Source organism: Macrobrachium rosenbergii, chromosome 17 (genome assembly GCF_040412425.1).
Source record: "Macrobrachium rosenbergii isolate ZJJX-2024 chromosome 17, ASM4041242v1, whole genome shotgun sequence".
NCBI classification, from domain to species: domain Eukaryota; kingdom Metazoa; phylum Arthropoda; class Malacostraca; order Decapoda; family Palaemonidae; genus Macrobrachium; species Macrobrachium rosenbergii.
This window is the reverse complement of record NC_089757.1, coordinates 13,976,719-13,994,886: the sequence shown is the minus strand read 5'-3', so window position 1 is coordinate 13,994,886 and position 18,168 is coordinate 13,976,719. Positions and strand designations below refer to the sequence as shown.

Genomic DNA, 18,168 nt, shown 5'->3' with positions numbered 1-18,168 from the left:
CAAATAATAATGTGTAACTCACAGCTTTGAGCTCACGAATGGCCTTCACAGGATCATTTTTGTTATGTCTCAAGGCCCATTCCGCTACTTCTTGAGAAAATCCTGCATTTATTACTTTCTGCACATTGGCATCTAGCATCATCTTTCCTCCTCCAAAAACCTGAAATCAACCATTAAGTATATGAAATTTTCTTCATCTTACAGATAATTCAGTAATGTTTATGCAAATCAAATCATCTGCTAACCATGAGGTGAAACAAATCATTCCTTTACCAAAGTAGCTTGTCTGTACTGTACTTGCAACCAGGCGACAGTACAGATTTATAACCAACCAAGAAGTACATGCACTAGTTAACTTTAAAATAAAAACTGCGTGTTGCAAAGGTGACAGGGCACACTGGTTAGTTATGCTCTGAAAGTGATCTCCCAGTGCCAGTGAAGATTAAATATAAAACAATGGTTTATGCATAACCCACATAAAGAGTTCTCACTGTAGTTTTCCCCACCATCCTTTTTGCCTTACATTTTTCCCCTCATTCTTTGATTTATTAGAAATGAAAATTATTTCCCAATCAAAGTGGAACAAATTTCTGACAAATATTCAGTTTGAGTCCGTAAAAAATAAATAAAAATAATGTATGACAAAACTGAGTATCTCTTCACATATACTTTACCAACTTTACCATTTACCTACAAAATCTTAACTTCATCTTGCTCTAACATTTGTTTCATTTAAGAACAAATCTTTGAAAGACTCCTATGACTCTAGAAATATGACTACATAATAACAGCACATATGTTGTCATTAATACCATAGTGTCCTGTAGTCTGTACTTCAGGTATTGGGTCTTCATTACAATAGCTTTCATTACTCACTGGAAGGCTAGACAGTTGTACATTTGTGTTAAGGTACCCATGCAAATTTCCTAATATTCAGACTAAGTTATATGTTAGGTAACTCATATTACAAGCACACATTTTAGGAAAGTGGATTGTATTACAAACAAGGGGTCTAAAAATATGCTGTTCATTTATACCCAATATAATGTGCAGAATTTTACCTTTCCTTGGCCTTCCTTGGCTAATTCCTTCACTGCCTGCTTACGCTGGCTTTCAAATTCATCATTCCCTTTATCTTTGTCAGTATCCTTTAGTGATTTAAAGTGGCGCATTTCCTCAGCATTCTTTTTCTCGATGCGCTTCCCAAAAGGCACCCAAGCTGGGGGTCCTGAACCATCAGTGGCTCGCACTATCCGATTGAACTTGGAAACACTCTGGAAGACATTAAGAAAATAATCTGTCATAGCTTGGTTCATTACGTTTGCAAATTTGTGTAATTTTGCCCACTCCACCCTCATCTTGTGCCTATGTGGGCTGATGTCTGTTACGTAAAAAAAAAAAATTTCAAATGTGTGTTTACCTGTTCTTCTTCTACCTTGCTTTCCTGTATCAGATATGATTTACTTCTTAAGCTTATATTATATTTAATAATCTACTCTAATTTTCCACTTATACACAGAAATTTTAAGAAAAAACTGGACTTACATTGCTTAGACATTATCAACTATTTGTTTAAAATTTCAAAGCTAATAAGAATCAAAACCTGGAAACAAATGTGGATCTCTGCTATTGACTTGTATATGAAGTTCAGGATATATCAAAACGTACAAAAAAAAAGTACATACCGATGAAAGCTTCCATTTGTCAAAAAGTTCTTGAACTGTACCCCCAATGACACTGATATTATTTGGATTCAATAGAACAAATCCTCCATTTACTACTATCGTCCCTGATAATCGTACTTTTGTCCCAGGGGCAGTTTTCAAACTGAAAACATGAAATAAGGTATTACAGTATTTCAGAGGTTAATCTAATTCCTCGTTAATAATTTCTAATATAAAACATAACGTACCACATTCATTAATTTGGAAATCAGTTCTTCATTTGAGGTAAAAACAAATGTTTTACAGACTGCATTTTTCTAAACCTGGATAAGCATAATTGTCCCCAATTTCAAATAACTCAGTTACCAATGCTGATTTCAGTGGCGAAACTGGTTGGTGATATCACCTCTATGGGAAAACTTTTCCATCAACTGCTGTCTCTTTTTGACCTATACTTTTACCAACACTAACCTCTCTCAATCATTGTGACTGAATACAACCATCTGTTTCATTCCTACTCATTTGAATATTAATCTGCTTTTGATTTAATTATAACAATTTGGTCTGGTGACCTGATACTGGAATTTTTTCATTGTGGGATTGCTTTATCTCATTATCTTTCTTTATGTTCCTGGTTTTGTGTTGAAACCATTTACCTTTGTTTCCATCCACAGTTCAAGTACCTTCCTAGTTCTTTTCACACACCTTGCTATCTTTCTTGCTTCACTGATTTTGTATTCCTGATTTTGGAATACCGTGTTTCTCAAATCCTTTCAAGCTCTTCACCTTCATAAGGACTTTTCAGCACATAGCATATCCAAAAACCATTTTTCTTTGCTACGAATAACCGAGTTGCCTATACATAGCATCTACTTCATAGATGCTGACTAACAATGTATGTGTTACATAGGTTATATTTTCATGATAATGATATAAAGAGTAAATTCCCATCTTAAACTATACTGCCAGAATGAGAAGTGCATGGGCTAAATGAGCAAAACACAATTTCTTTTCAGCCTTGAATCAGACAAAGTCAATGTCAACCTAAGATCTGCCTCCTCCATCCCTTGTTGTCATGCCCATGCTGATTCTCTTCTTCCTCCTGTTGATCCTTGCAACCAAAGTCTATTCAGTTCATCCTATTTTCTTGAGAAGATGAAGGCCTCCCAGTCCTCTTCATTTCTTAACTAGCCAGAAATGTCACTGAAGCTTTGGCTTTCATTGTATCTCTGGTTATCCCAATCCATCCATTAATTCCACTCCTCTTTTTGGAACCTGTCAGAGCACCAAGACCATCCACCACACCTTCCAGGCCTTCACTACCTCCTCTGGTTGCTATATGATCATAACATCTTGTGGCCCAACCATCATCTGTTACTGGTGAAACTCCTGCCCAAATGAATGATGCAAGTGAATTTAGCCCTTTAGGATCATTCTGCACAAGGCTAAACTTATGCAAAATAAAAGGATCATTCTGCACAAGACTAAACTTATGCAAATCTAACTTCCCCACTGCCTTTCTCACATTTTGATAAGAGACCTTGATGTTAGAATATTTGGGGCCAGTCTAAACATTAAGAACATGATCAAACTAATATTCTGGGGACTAAAAGTAGCAAGCAACTAAGATAAAAACCAACATTCTGTCTTCAGGAAGTTATGACTACTGAAGAACTGCAATCAAATCAGACCAAGTTCATAGCATTTTCACCCTTCTTCACATGAAATTCAAACAGTGACAGAAGTTCAAAGCTCCTATGAAGAGGAAGGAAGAGGATTACCACACAATGAGCATGAGAACAGAAGTCCCCAAACTTGCTGGTTCAGACTGACATCAACCAGCTCTTAATTACTGATGATAAGATCTGTTGGGTTACAACTAACATTTCAAACCAACTAATGACATGAAACTTGGAGACCCATACAGGAGGGAACTACCAGTTGACTACTCTGCATATCAATGGATAAGATTACAGTAACCATCCAGTCTACAAGACTATGAGATTTAAAGATAGGGCAGAAGCAACAACTAGGATGTGGCTAGGGGGATCTATCACCTTGAGTAACCATACAAGTCTCTTTCCTGTGTGCAATGCTTCCAATGACAAACAACAGAGGGGAAATGGAAAAAAAAAAAGAGGTTCCATGACATCCAAGACCAGATCTAACAGGGGAACTAACCAAGACCCTGCTCTTCTTGCTTATTTCCCCACTCACTCACACTGGTTAAGAACTATGTAATGTCAGCTTCAGACTGTTCTAGCACATAATTTGACTTGACAAGCTATCGCTTTGGCCTTCGTCTCTTGTTTTATTTGGAAGTCTTGGGGTTCTGCTGTTATGAGAAAATAATGTTCAGATCTAAAATGCCCAAAGGCTTCTAAACTCCTACTTGACCTGGTTAAGGCTATGTACCTACTAAAAGGTTTGTTGTCAGGATCAAGTTCTACTGGACACCTCATATTAAAGATTATGACAAGAGAGACCTATGCTCTCATAAATATATCTTCTCACTGTGGAACGTGTCCTGTCCTTAAGGTTTGTATACTTATGACAGCTCCTATCTCTCAACCAACTGTGGCTCTCTTCACCCAAGCCAGGGCTGAAGCAACAAAACTAAAGCTTATGTGGTAGTGGTAGAAGAACCTAAACAAAGTGCTTGAGTGGCATATTACTGCTTAAGCTATCCATCTAATGTCCTCCAGATGGAAACATTCAATAGCAGCCATTTGAAAACCATTAGCAACTAAAGTTTCTTAATTGATACAACCTCCTCAATTCAATTATGGTAATGGAAAATGAAATTTTTATGATAAAATAACGTTTCACTTATACTTACCCGGTAGTTACATATAGCTGTCGTCTTTGACGCCACGGCAGTATTCAAATTTCGCTAGCTAGCGCTATCGTTACAAAGGTGATCCCTCTACCCCGCCCTCTATCGGGGTATCGGGAACCGTCCCAAGAACACTTCATAAGTTTTTGCCCAACTGCCCAGGTGAGGGGAGGAGGGAGGGTTATGATTATGTAACTACCGGGTAAGTATAAGTGAAACGTTATTTTATCATAAAAATTTCATTTTCACTTATACAACTTACCCGGTAGTTACATATAGCTGATTGGCACCTTGAGGAGGTGGGGCACTGGCAGCTAATAAAATTCTTGGAATTATCTACTTGCAACAAGTTAGACATAGGTTCCTTACCTTTAAAGGTAGCTGACTCAGTGGTTACTGCCTCTGTAGTCTGCTGGCCTTTATATTGTGCCGAGAGGATATAAGGGATCCGTGTGTCGGACACAATAAAAACAGTACCTGCCGTAGAGAACATGGCTGCGTGCGGACAAGTCTGATGCCCTTGATCAGGCGCAGTACAACGAAAAACTAAACGAGGATCACCTAACATTACCATAAAACCAATACCAAAGATTAAAAACTGGAAGATACTAACACATCATGTATCTCCAGGCAACCTTCAAAAAACAACAACCCCAACACCAAGGTGAAAATGTTAGTTAAGGAGCGGACTCCTTTTCACCCTCCCCCAACACCGTGTCAGTCGCAATAAAGGGCCCCAGCGTACTGCACTCTTCGAAAACAGTTTGCACGTCCACTAAATAATGCGATGCAAACACTGACTTGCATCTCCAAAAGGTGGACTTAACCAAGTCCTTCACAGATAAGTTTCTGCTAAAGGCTACAGAAGTCGAAACCGCTCTAATCTCGTGCGCTTTTACCTTAAGAATACTCATCTCCGAGTCAGCACACTGCTCATGAGCTTCTTTTATCAGGCTTCTCAAAAAGAAAGAAAGGGCATTCTTAGAGAGAGGCCTCGAAGGATCTCTAACCGAGCACCAGAGGTGGTCATTGGGACCTCTGAGCTTCTTCGTTCTCTGAACGTAGAACTTGAGAGCTCTCACAGGGCAGAGGTACCTTTCGGGTTCTTCGGGACCGACCAATTGGGAAAGGTCCTTAATTTCAAACTCTCTTGGCCAAGGTCTAGACGGGTCTTCGTTTCTTGGCTAAGAAACCAAGAGTAGACATACATACTGCCTTCCCCTTAGCAAAGCCTACTCTTTTGTCAATCGCATGTAGCTCACTTACTCTCCTGGCCGTAGCCAGAGCTACCAAAAAAAGAGTCTTTTTCGTGAGATTCTTCAAGGAGATGTTCGCCATCGGTTCAAAGAACTGAGACCGTAACCATCTCAGCACTACGTCAAGATTCCACGCCACTGGTCTCTTCTGGTCTCTCTTTGACGTATTAAATGATCTAATCAGATCTGAAAGGTCTTGACTCAAAGACACTTCAAGACCCCTATGTCGAAAGAGACCGAAGCTAACATGGCTCTATACCCTTTAATGGTAGGTACAGCAAGCTTTTTCTCTCTGTGGAGGAACAAGAGAAAATCGGCCATCTGGGCTATAGACGTCGAAGAAGAAGACACACGCCTTCTCTTCGACACCAGGACCTAAACTGTGTCCACTTCGCCTGGTAAACATTGTCGGAGGATTCTCTTCTTGGCTTCGCGATAGCTTCCGAAGCCTCTCTTGAAAAGCCTCTCTTTCTGATGAGTCTCCTGACAGTCTGCAGGCGACAAGATGAAGAGCGGACAAGTTTTGGTGGAACCTCTGAAAGTGCGGCTGTCTGAGTAAATCTGGTCTCTCTGGCAGAAGTCTCGGAAAGTCTGACAGTAGGTTTAGAAGGTCCGGGAACCACTCCTGGACGGCCAGAATGGAGCCACCAGAGTCATCCTTACGTTTCGATGGCTTGAGAACTTCGAGATTACCTGCCGCAGGATCTTGAACGGGGAAAGGCATACAGGTCCAGGTCCGACCAGTCCATGAACATTGCATCCACGAAAACCGCTTTGTTGTCTGGAACTGGAGAGCAGTAAAGGGGCAGCCGAGTCGTTTTGTCGGTTGCAAAAGATCTATGAGCGGACGTCCCCATATCTTCCAAAGCTCCTTGCAAACTAGGGGATGTAAAGTCCACTCGTTGGATAGGACCTGGTTCTTTCTGCTGAGAAGGTCCGCTGCTACATTTTTCTCCCCCTTGAATGAATCTCGTTACTAGTCTGGTCCCGATCTCCTCCGTCCAAACTAGAAGCTCCCTCGAGGTCTCGTAGAGGACCACGAGTGAGTGCCCCTGTTTCGAATGTATGCCAGAGCGGTCGTGTTGTCCGCCTGGACCAAGACGCATTTGCCTTCCACTTCTTTTTGAAAGGCTAACAGGGCTAAGTGAACCGCTTTTAGTTCTTTTCGATTGATATGCCAGTTTCTCTCTTCTCTTTGCCACTGGCCCGAAACTTCTTTTGTCCCCATAGTCGCTCCCCAGCCCTTGTCCGAGGCGTCGGAAAAAAGTTAGGTCTGGGTTCGGAAGCTGAAGAGGAAGTCCTTGTGACAGCCTTCCTTCTGACCTCCACCACCGGAGGCACTCCTTTATCTTTTCCGAAATGGCGAATGTGAAGGAGTCCGGGAACTGTTTCCTGGGCCACTTCTCTTGCAGGTAAAACTGCAGTGGTCTCAGGTTTAAGCGCCCCAGTTTTACAAACTTCTCCACTGAAGTTAAGGTTCCCACGAGGCTCATCCATTCGTTCATGGAACAAATCTTCCTCTGCAGAAAGTCGTCTATCTTCTGCAGGCATGAGGCTATCCGTTGGTTGGACAGAAAAGCCTGAAAAGTCTGAGAGTCCAGACTCACTCCCAAATAGACAATCTGCTGACTGGGAGTAAGGCAAGACTTCTTCTCGTTGATAATGAGGCCTAGAGACTTCGTTAATTGAAGAGTCTTTGATAGGTCCTCCAAACAGCTCTCCCTCGAAGCAGCTTTGAGCAGCCAATCGTCGAGGTACATGGAAACTCGAATTCCTTCCAGGTGAAGATGTCTGGCTACTGACAACAGGATCCTTGTGAAAACTTGCGGGGCTGTCGACAGACCGAAGCAGAGGGAACGGAACTGATAAACCTGTCCCTCGAAGACGAACCTCAGGAACTTCCTTGAAGCTGGATGTATCGGGACGTGAAAATAAGCGTCTTGGAGGTCTATCGAAACCATCCAATCCCCCTGATGTAAAGACGCCAAGACCGACTGAGTTGTCTCCATGGAGAATTTTGTCTTCTGAATGAAGACATTCAACGCACTCACGTCCAGGACGGGTCTCCATCCCCCTGATGCTTTCGTAACCAGGAACAGACGATTGTAGAAACCTGGAGATAGAGGGGCATGAAGCTGTTCTATCGCTTCCTTCTCCAGCATGGCTCGGACTTCTGAGCGAAGGGCGTCTAGTTTCGCGGAGTTGTGCGAGTACGCCTGTAAAGAAACTGGAGCCTCCACTAAAGGAGGTTTGGAAAGGAAGGGGATGGCATATCCTTCTTTTAAAACTTGGATCGTCCAAGGGTCTGCCGAGATCTGTTGCCACTCTTGCCAGAACCTTTGCAGTCTGGCTCCTACAGCTGAATGGAGGACAAAAGGTTCATTTCTTCTCTGGGGCCGTCGAGGTTCTAGGCGTGGCTTTGCCTTTTCCTCTGGCCCTGCCAAAAACACGTTTAGAGGGTCTTCCTTTATACTGTCCATACGAAAAGCGGGGACGAAACACCGCGCACAGAAGCGGTAGAAAGCACAGGTCTCTTTCGCTTTCTTGGCAGACTGCGACAAAAGATCCTGGGTTGACTTCTGGGCTAATGCCTGGGAAATTGCAGCAACTAACTCTTGCGGAAACAGATGAGCCTTGTTTAAAGGAGAAAACAAGAGAGCCGACTTCTGGCTTGAAGAAACACCTTTTGCTAGGAAGGAGCACCAAAGTTGCCTCTTTTGAGAACCCTGTCGTAAATAAAGAGGCCAGTTCTACTGCACTGTCGCAGATGCCCCTATCCATGCAATCCACTACTCCTACCACATCATCCAAGAGCTCGGAAGGAAGATTAAAATCCTTAATCTTCCTGGCTAAGGCCGCAATCGCCCAGTCCAGGAAGCTCACAATTTCAAGAGTCCGAAATACGCTCTTGAAAACTTGATCCAGTTCGGAGGACGTAAAGAAGACCTTCGCAGAATTAAGTGCGGTCCTCCTACTGGCATCCATGAGACTGGAGAAGTCCCCCTGTGCGGAGGCAGCCACACCCAGGAAAACATTTCCCCAGTCTCATACCAACTCCGGTTACGGAAGGAACGAGCGAGGAGGGGGAAGACAGAAGACGTTCTTTCCAATTTCCCTCTTCTCGGCCAGCCACGCATCCATCTTCTTAAGGCCTTTCTTTGCCGAGACGGACAGGACAAGTTTGGTAAAGTCCGAAGAAGAAACAGAAGCCTTGTCCCTCTTGTACTGGGACCCAGGAGACGGAGGAGCCGCAGGCGAGAACGAATCAGGAAGTTCTCAATAAAGAACTTCAAGAGCTTCTTGTAGGAAGAGAGTTGCGGAGACTTCTCCTCCTTACACTGCTCCTCTAAGCCCGAGAGGAGTTCGTCAGAAATTGGGGATAAGTCCAGCTGGACAACATCTTCATCCAAGTCTCCTTGAACTGAGACTTGAGTTACACGAGCGGGGCTGGAAGGCTAGTGACATATTCTTGCTGTGTCACCGAAAGAGTTTGAGCCTGTTGAGGAGCCATCGGAGGCGCCAAAGGAGGCGCAGTTGATACAGCAACGAAGGTGGCGCCAAAGCGGGCCGTCGTTACCACAACGACAGGAGGCGTCAATGAAGGCGCAGCGGCGGCGCTACGGGCGCAGACATAGTCGTCGAGGCGGGCGCCGCTGGTATCAGGAGGCGCCAAAGGGGCGCAATCGGCACAGCAGCCAAAGGTGGCGCCAACGGGGGCGCAGCGGCGCGCTACCGGGCGATAGAACGAGGAGTTGAGGTGGGCGCCGCTGGCATCGTAGGAGGAGCCAAAGAAGAGACTTGATTTTTAGACAAAAGTTGTAAAATCGAGTCCAAACGGGCGTTAATTCCGTCAATCACAAGCTGTTGAGGTCCATCGAATGCTGGAGCAGGCGCCACAGGAACAGGAGTCACAGGAGTCGCTGGCGCCAAAGGAGCAGGCCTCTCAGATGTAATCGTCTGATAGGGAGGATCCGCCCGATAACGAATGAGACGAGTCCGACGAAGAAAGCCTCTCCAGGTTCTGCCCAAAAGCTACAGGAGGGGGAAGGATCCTCCAGAAGAGCCTTCTTCTTAGGAATCTTCAATGGAGAAAGCAGACGAGACCTCTTCAAAGGTCTAGAAGAGTCGCAAAAACCAACCTCTAGGCGGGAGGAACTCCAACTGGATCCACTCGACAGACACTCTCCGCTCCTCACCTTTTCGGTGGTGAGGGCCAGCAGCCTGGGAAGCGGCAACAGGACTGCTTGAGGGGGCAACAACTGGAGCAGGTCCCACTCACCTCCTTTCGGCTTTCGGCATGCCTTCTCCCTGGAACCTGGGAGCCTGACAGGGCCTAGACCTGGGAGCGTGAATGGGCCGAGAAGCTCCTCCTCCACAACACTTACACAAGGCACAACACTCACATTATCACTGCGGTCTACTAACCATGCAAATTGTCCCCATTTTCTGCATGGAAGACATAAACGCATTAAGGACTGACACGGTATCAGGATTGGGAGAAACGGTGTCCGGGGAAGGTAAAACTACAGGAACTACAGGGGAGCAGGGATAATAGGATTTACAAAAACCTCTTGACTACCTCCTGACCTCGAAGACCTAGAAGAGGCCTTCCTAATCCTATCTCTTTCTAGCTTCTTCATGTACTTCCCCAAAGCACTCCAGTCAGACAAAGTTAGAAGTTCACACTCGTTACAAGTCAAATCAGCAGAACATTTTTGCCCCCTGCATGAAAAGCACGAAGTGTGCGGATCTAGACTAAGCTTAACAAGCCTGGTTTTGCAGCCTTTGCTGCAAAACCGGATACCACTAGAACTAGAATCAGACATAATAGTCCAACTAATAATAACTCTCAAGCAATAACTAGCGCCAGCAAAAACAACAAACCGAGTACTTCACCAAAAAGGAATTAGAAGTTCGAATTGTTGAGAAATACTACCAGCAGCAGAACCGTATTACGGTTCGCACGGCAAAAACTAATGAAGTGTTCTTGGGGCGGTTCCCGATACCCGATAGAGGGCGGGGTAGAGGGATCACCTTTGTAACGATAAGCGCTAGCGCGCGAAATTTGAATACTGCCGTGACGTCAAAGACGACAGCTATATGTAACTACCGGGTAAGTTGTATAAGTGAAAACTATGATTAACAAACTTCAATAAATTTTTATATAAAGTAAATCAATAATCAAATTTTTAAATAAAGTAAATCAATAAAATTCAAGTAATTATAGTGATAAAAACTCTCCACGGTAATATATATCTAATATACACACTATACAGAAAGATTATTAGTTATATTAAGAGGTGAACAAGAATTACTACTCCAAAAGTATGCTAAAAAATTTTTTTTGAAGGTAAAAGTATTTTTCCCAGAAATAAAAAACAAAGCCTTTACTGTATGTAGGAGTATTCTCGTATCAGTTGGAAATGGTTGTTAAAACTTGGTACTGTAACAAGTTGACCATTACCTTCATGACCATTTTAATGTGAAGGAATTCCCTCCCTGTTTTGTTCATTTAAACACTTTTTCCTTTCTGCATCTGGGACAAAGAGGAGAGGCTGAGGCAGGTAAAATGATAAAAGTCTTTGGTTATTATTTTAGGATTAAAAAATACTTTGAAAATTTTTATTGTTCCGATAAATTTTGAAGTGCAACTTTCATCTACATTCTGTTGAAAAATACTCTCCTCAAGAGGGAGATGATAATTTTTCACAACTAACTAAGTTAAAACCCACTTCGAATTGTATTACATTCTTGGTCATGATTATGCAGGAAGGAGGATTATCCATAATAAATTAACCGGTCTGGATAAAATACGCTCTTGATTTTGTGACATTGCCTCAAGAAAGTCTGGATTCTCATTCAAGGAAATCTGTAGAGAACCAAGTATGATACTAGTAATGGTCACAAAAGATGGAGGGTAGTTATATCTGGCTATGCAATTGGTAGATTTAGAGCTCCTAACTGGCAAAGAGAGAGCAGGGAGAGGACCGAGATGGGAAGGAAGGAATGGTAGACTAACAGTACTTGCCTTCCTCCTCTACCAAAACATTCCTGAAACTGCAGACCCTAAGCCTACAAAGGAGGAGTAACAGTGGGGATCATGTAAACACTTGATGATGTCCTTCATGCTTCTGTTATGCACACTCTTTTTCCATGATAAAGAAAATACAACACTCAGAACACAGTCAGCAGTACGGTAAGATGTTCTAACAACATTGACCAAAGAAGAAGTGCTTGGTGACAGGAAGTGAGTGAGGGTATTCTCCCCCTCACACCCTTAACCACTAACTACCTTGTTACCAGGTTTCAACAGCTGAATACAGTTTGCACTATGGAATACTCCTAAATGAAACATAACAGTTTGTGTTTCCATATGAAAAAATAAAATTGGCATGTCATTACCTGATAGTAATAAATGAAAATGGTACTGCAATAATCTGTGATTGTGTTCATAGATTTGGGTTTGTATGATGAAATCTGTATATAAAAATTGATTGTTCTGTTTTTGTTGTTGTGATGTTTTTTAATGTTTATTTTGTGTTTTTGTTATGAATGTCTGATGTAAGTTTTCATGTTGTTTTTTTCTTTTTACTTGCAGTGACTGCTCAAACTCTGGTAGGGTAGAGTAGACTCCCTTTCACCTTAATGCCCATAGTGCTTGGATTGAGAGAACCTAGTTGAGAAAACAGTGAAGGAAAAAAGGCCTTTATTTCCCTCCTGAATGTTAACTCATGCTTTGCATCATATTATTTACAAAAATTAGTTCTGTAAACCAGAGGCTGACTTATTCAAGTTTGCAGTAGAAAATGATAATACAAGACACTATAAACTGATTGTTATAGACTTGTTCCATCTAAACGAAAAACATTGAGAAGGAATCAAAGTGTGAATCAGGTTACAGTGAAGTTGTGTACAAATACTGCTTAAAGAAAAGTGTGTTTGGTTCTCAAATGATCTTTGTTGGACAATCCCAAATAGACTTTGAATTTGATCTTCTAAAATTGGATGTGTTTCCATTTTGAGTTTAAGAAATAAAATTAGATTAGGTTCTTGAAATTATTGGGCAAAAATTTAGAAGTTAGGTTAAGGAACTAAATCTGTTTTGGTGATCTGCAAAGTATTAAGTTAGGCTAAGTTTATATAGGATTGTTTTCTTAAATATTAAGAGTAAGCAGGAAATAACTTAATGTTAAGAAATAAATTTGAAGTGAAAATCGAGTTTAATTTAAACAACCTTCAAAACTGTTCATCATACTGTCCCAATTGTACTATAAAAAGCCCCTACATGATGACAAATACTGAACTGTTCTATGCTACTCTAAGAAGAATGTTAAAAATATCCTCAGCAAAGTCAACTGAATAAACCAGAAACAGGCTTAATAAATTTGCATTTCAAGTGCATGGATAGTAGTGAAGCCATCAGTAAGGGACACCTTGAGCAATCTAGGAGCTGAACCTGATTCTTCAAATGCTTTTGGCGCCGAGATGTTTCTCACCTTTGACACTTGTAAAACAACAGGACTAGGTATCTGGAAAAAGAAAACAGCTTTAAATAATTTTTAAAAATAATAAAAATGCTAATGAATACAAAGTATACCTTTATGTTTATGTTAAGACAAACCAATGAAAATCAGAATTAACAGTACCTGAAATAAAACTTGCATTCATGGACCACCTCTTTTAAAGGTCAAATGGTCTTGCAGAAAAGATAATACTGTACAGTGCAGCATTCCTCTACTGTTGATCATTTATAGATTTCAGTCTCACAACTGCATTATTAAAAAACTTCTTGATACTGTAAAGTAAACATGAAAAACTGACTACAGGTACTGTAACACAAACACTGGAAAAGCTACTTTCTTTTACTCCTTTGGATTTAAAGCTATAAATTTTATCATTTTGATCCATATAAAATCTGAAATCCCCAATTTTAAACTCAATGAACATAGATACTGAAATAACAATAAAATTACTTAATTTGTTTGTTTGCATTTCTGAAGGTCTGGAAGGTTTAAATATACTTGAGCCCACCTCCTTCAAGTCACTCTGTAAACACATCAAAACCATTTGAAAGTACAACTTATTTGATCTGTTCCCTTCAAAATATGAACCTGCTCTTTCAAAATATTCAGATTCTGATACAATTATTATATTATTAATAACTAATCCTATGAGCGTGTGCATGAGAAAGGATACAAAATTTCTATAAATTCTATTTTTGCTATAGCAACATCTCTCTTTGGCAACTGAATCCAGAAATGAATGGCTTTGTGGACAAGATACATATAACAAATGGAGAAGTAAAGAAACCAGAAACAGAGGATAAATAGGTCCTTTCTTTTCAAGATGCCTCTTATAAAGACAACTGTACACATTCCTATTCAAATAACATCAAGTTATGAAAAATCTAAAATGACATTTTTATAATAAAATAAAGTTTTATATATACTTACCCAGTAATTACATTGCTATTAGTTTCTTTTAACCGGCAGCTTAAAATTTTGAAATTGCAGGTCACACTAGTTTGTTTTGGTTATGGCAACGTGTCCTGCCCACTTTCGGGTGTAAGAGAAGGTACAACATAGCAAAGAGCTTCAATTTGTTTATGCCCTTATGTCCAAGTGAGGGGAGGCAGGTGGATTCCAATCATGTAATTACTGGATAAGTATATATAAAACTTTATTTTATTATAAAAATGTCATTTTTATATATGTAACAACCAGTAATTACATAGCTGATTCCCACATTGAATGGAGGTTAGAATGTTGGACATATCTACCCCAAAATATTATTAATGGTAATGAGTTTGAGAATAGAAATTTGCTAACACTGAATCAATGTTGTTGAACCTTACCTGATAAGAGAGCTGCCACAGGTAAATACTGCCTCTGGTTGCGCTCATCTTATCCAGTGAAGGCGAGGCGGTAAAGCCTTGAGGGCCTACTACTACAGTAGGTGCTTTGTAGTAATGGACTAATTTCCGAGGGCTAGCAAAGTACTATGAGATGCCCCTGCCCAGGGCACAGTACCACACAAAATAACCAGAGTAAATAGTCACCATAACCACCAAAAACCAAATTAAAAACACCCATACCCAACCATTAAAACCAAAAGACTGGAGGGTACTCCAAGTACATAGCACTCCCAGCCTCCCCAAAAACTCAACACCCTAAGCAAGGCGAAGAGATTAAAGAAAGGACATTGCTTTCTATGTTTCTTCCCCCAACACCAAGCCAGCTGTGTAAAAATGGACCCAAGGTACTGCACCGATCGTAGGTAGTCTTGATATCCCTTAAATAATGCCATGCAAACACCGACTTGTACTTCCAAAACATCGCTTGCACAATTGACGTGAGACGTAGCGACCTCTTTTATCTCATGGGCTTTTATCTTGCAAGAGGAGAGAGTCTTCACTCACCACGGAATGTGCTTCTGAAATCAAGTTCCTGAGAAAGAATGCCAGGCCATTCATAGACAAGGGTCAAGAATGATATTTCACAGAACACCAAAGGTTCCTTGAAGTACCACCAATGTCCTTCGTTCTGTGAAGATAAAACTTAAGGGCACTTACTGGACAGAGAGTTCTTTCTTCTTCAGACGGCCCTACTATCTCGGACAAGCTCTTGATCGTAAAAGAATGAGGCCATGGATTCGATGGTGATTCGTTCTTAGCTAAAAAGTCTAGGGAAAAGGAGCAAACTGCATTCTCCTGAGAAAATCCGATATTTCTGTCCAAAGCATGGATTTCACTGATCTTTTGGCAGTGGCCAAGGTGACCAGAAAAAGTTTTCCTGGTTAGATCCCTAAAAGAGATAGATTGCATGGGCTCAAAGCGTGAACTGGACAGCCACTTGAGTACCACATCTAAGTTCTAGGACAGCAAAGGTTTTTCTTTAAGCTTTGCAGTATCAAAGGATTTAATATGGTCAGACAAATCCTGGTTAGATGACAAGTCCATTCCTTTATGGCAGAAAACTGAGCTAAGCATAGCTCTGTATCCTTTAATGGTAGAGGTGGAAAGTCCTTCAGTGGAGCATAGGAACAGAAGAAAGTCCGCTATTTCTGCTAAAGAGGTATCAGAAGAGGACACATTATTTCGTCTGCTCCAGGAACTGAAGATGGACCATTTAGCCTGGTAGACATTATCTGATATCTGTCTTCTACACTTCGCAACTGCATCTGCAGCCGCTCTTGAAAAACCCTTCTTTCGGAGCAGTCACCTAACAGTTTGAATCCTGTTAGGGCCAAAGAAGACAGGTTTTGGTGGAACCGACAGAAGTGAGGTTGCCTGAGTTGTTGCTTCTGTGGCACCAGTCTCGGGAGGTCCACAAGATGTTCTAGTAGATCCGGGAACCACTCTTTTGCTGGCCAGAAGGGGGCTATCAAGATCGTGGACAGGTTTTGACGAGACTGGAATTTGTTGATCAGACTTGTCTCACTAAACTGATTGGGGGAAAGGCATACAGATCTTCGTTCGACCAATCCTTTAACATTGCATCGGTCGCCCATGCCAAGAGATCTGATACTGGTGAGCAGAAGAAAGGAGGTCGGTGATTCCTGGAGGATGCGAACAAATCTATCATGGGTTTCCCCCAGAGCTTCCACAGACCCAAACAAACCAATGGGTCTAATGTCCATTCTGTGAGAAGGATCTGTCTTTGACTGCTTAATTCGTCCGCCAGAACGTTGAGTCTCCCCTGGATAAAACGCGTTGTCACTTGAGTGTCGTTCTGGTGTAACCAAAGACGAACCCTTGCCGCTTTGTACAGGGAGAAAGAGCGGGTTCCCCCTTGTTTCTTGATGTACACCAGTGCCGTCGTGTTGTCTAAATGCACTGCTACTGTCCTCCCCCGAATTTCTGAAGCTAAGCACTGTAGGCCCAGAAATATCACCTGTAATTCTTTTATGCTGATGTGCCAGTTTTGCTGTTCCTGAGACTAGGTCCCCGACACTTCTTTTAACCCCAAAAGAGCTCCCCAACCTAGGTTCGATGCATCTGAAAAGAACTCTAGGCTGGGGTTCAGAGATTGAAGAGATCTCCCTTCTGATAGTCTCTTCCTGGAATTCCACCAACGAAGGTCCTTGATTTCCACAGTTATCGGGAACACAAACGAGTCCGGAAACTTTTTCCTGTTCCAGCTGGCTCTGAAGAAGAACTGGAGAGGTCTCAGGTGAAGTCTTCCCAGAGTGACGAATTGTTCCATGGATGAGGGGGTGCCTAGAAGACTCATCCGCTGATTGGCCGAGCAAGAGTTTAGTTCCAGAAATTCTTCTACTGTCTAGAGAGACTTTTCTATTCTCACTGGGACTGGAAAAACCCAAAAATCCCGAGAGTTGATCATCATCCCTAAATAAGGAATCTCCTGAGAAGGCGTCAGGGAGAGACTTATCCCGATTGGTGAGAAGGCCCAATTCTTGGGCCAAGAGAAGAGTCGTGCGAATGTCCTCTGTACACTGAGCTTTCGAGCGGGAACGTAGTAGCCAGTCGTCTAGATATAGGGAGATCTTTACCCCATCAAATGAAGCCATTTCGCTAGGGGAGCCAATACCCTGGTGAACACTTGCAGTGCCGTCAAGAGACCGATGCACAGAGCCCAAAATTGGAACACCTTGTCCTGAAACACAAACCTGTGGTACTTTCTCAAAGTCGGATGCACTGGAATGTGAAAGTATGTGTCCTGCATGTTGATGGACGCCATCCATTCTCCCTGGCGAATGGATGCAAGGACCAATTGGTTTGTTTCCATTTTGAATGTTGTCTTTTTGACAAAGACATTTAGAGCACTTATGTCCAAAACAGGTCTCCAGCCCCCGATGACTTGGGCACTACAAAGAGGTGTTGTAGAATCCCAGAGAATGAATGTCCTCTACTACCTCTACAGCCTCTTTCTGAACAAGGGACTCAACCTCTAGCAAGAGAGCAGCAAATCTCTCTGAGTCTCTGATCCTGGACAGTAAGCTGTCAATTCCTTCCAGGACAGACACTAGGTTCCCACTGTTCTCAAAAGTGGAGGATTAGAGGGAGGACTCTGTTCTTGGAGGAAGACTTGGAAAAGACTTCTGATGGAAAGCATGAGAAACAGTATATGCCCTTGTTCCTTCTAGGACAAAGACACAAGAGAAGAAGATCTGGGAGGAAGAGTCAAGATTCATCTCGCTGGGAGAGCAGGTCTTGAGTTTTTTTCAGGTTAGAGTTAATGTCCAGTGCTGTAGCCTGGGGAAAAAGCTCCCTTGTCCAAAGAAGAGGAGGAGCCGATCTCTGAGATGGAGTGATGCCTTTCAAAGTAAAAGAACACCAAAGCTATGGATGACTAATGGTTTCATTTCTTGAGGTAACAAGACTTGGAGGAGGAAGCTCATCACTTTGAAAACCTTAATGAGAATGCTGTTCTGAAGAAAACATAATTTTGGC

The 18,168-nt window shown here is 42.1% G+C and overlaps 1 protein-coding gene across 1 annotated transcript in view; it reads right to left on the bottom strand.

Moving 5' to 3' along the window:
• Nucleotides 1–18,168, bottom strand: part of LOC136847558 (tudor domain-containing protein 3-like) — a 75,340-nt gene that overhangs the window by 41,305 nt on the left and 15,867 nt on the right. Inside the window, 5 exon segments of the mRNA XM_067119282.1 lie at nt 23–160; nt 1,062–1,274; nt 1,686–1,855; nt 13,141–13,285; nt 13,710–13,802. Coding sequence (XP_066975383.1) covers nt 23–160; nt 1,062–1,274; nt 1,686–1,855; nt 13,141–13,285; nt 13,710–13,802 — 759 coding nt within the window.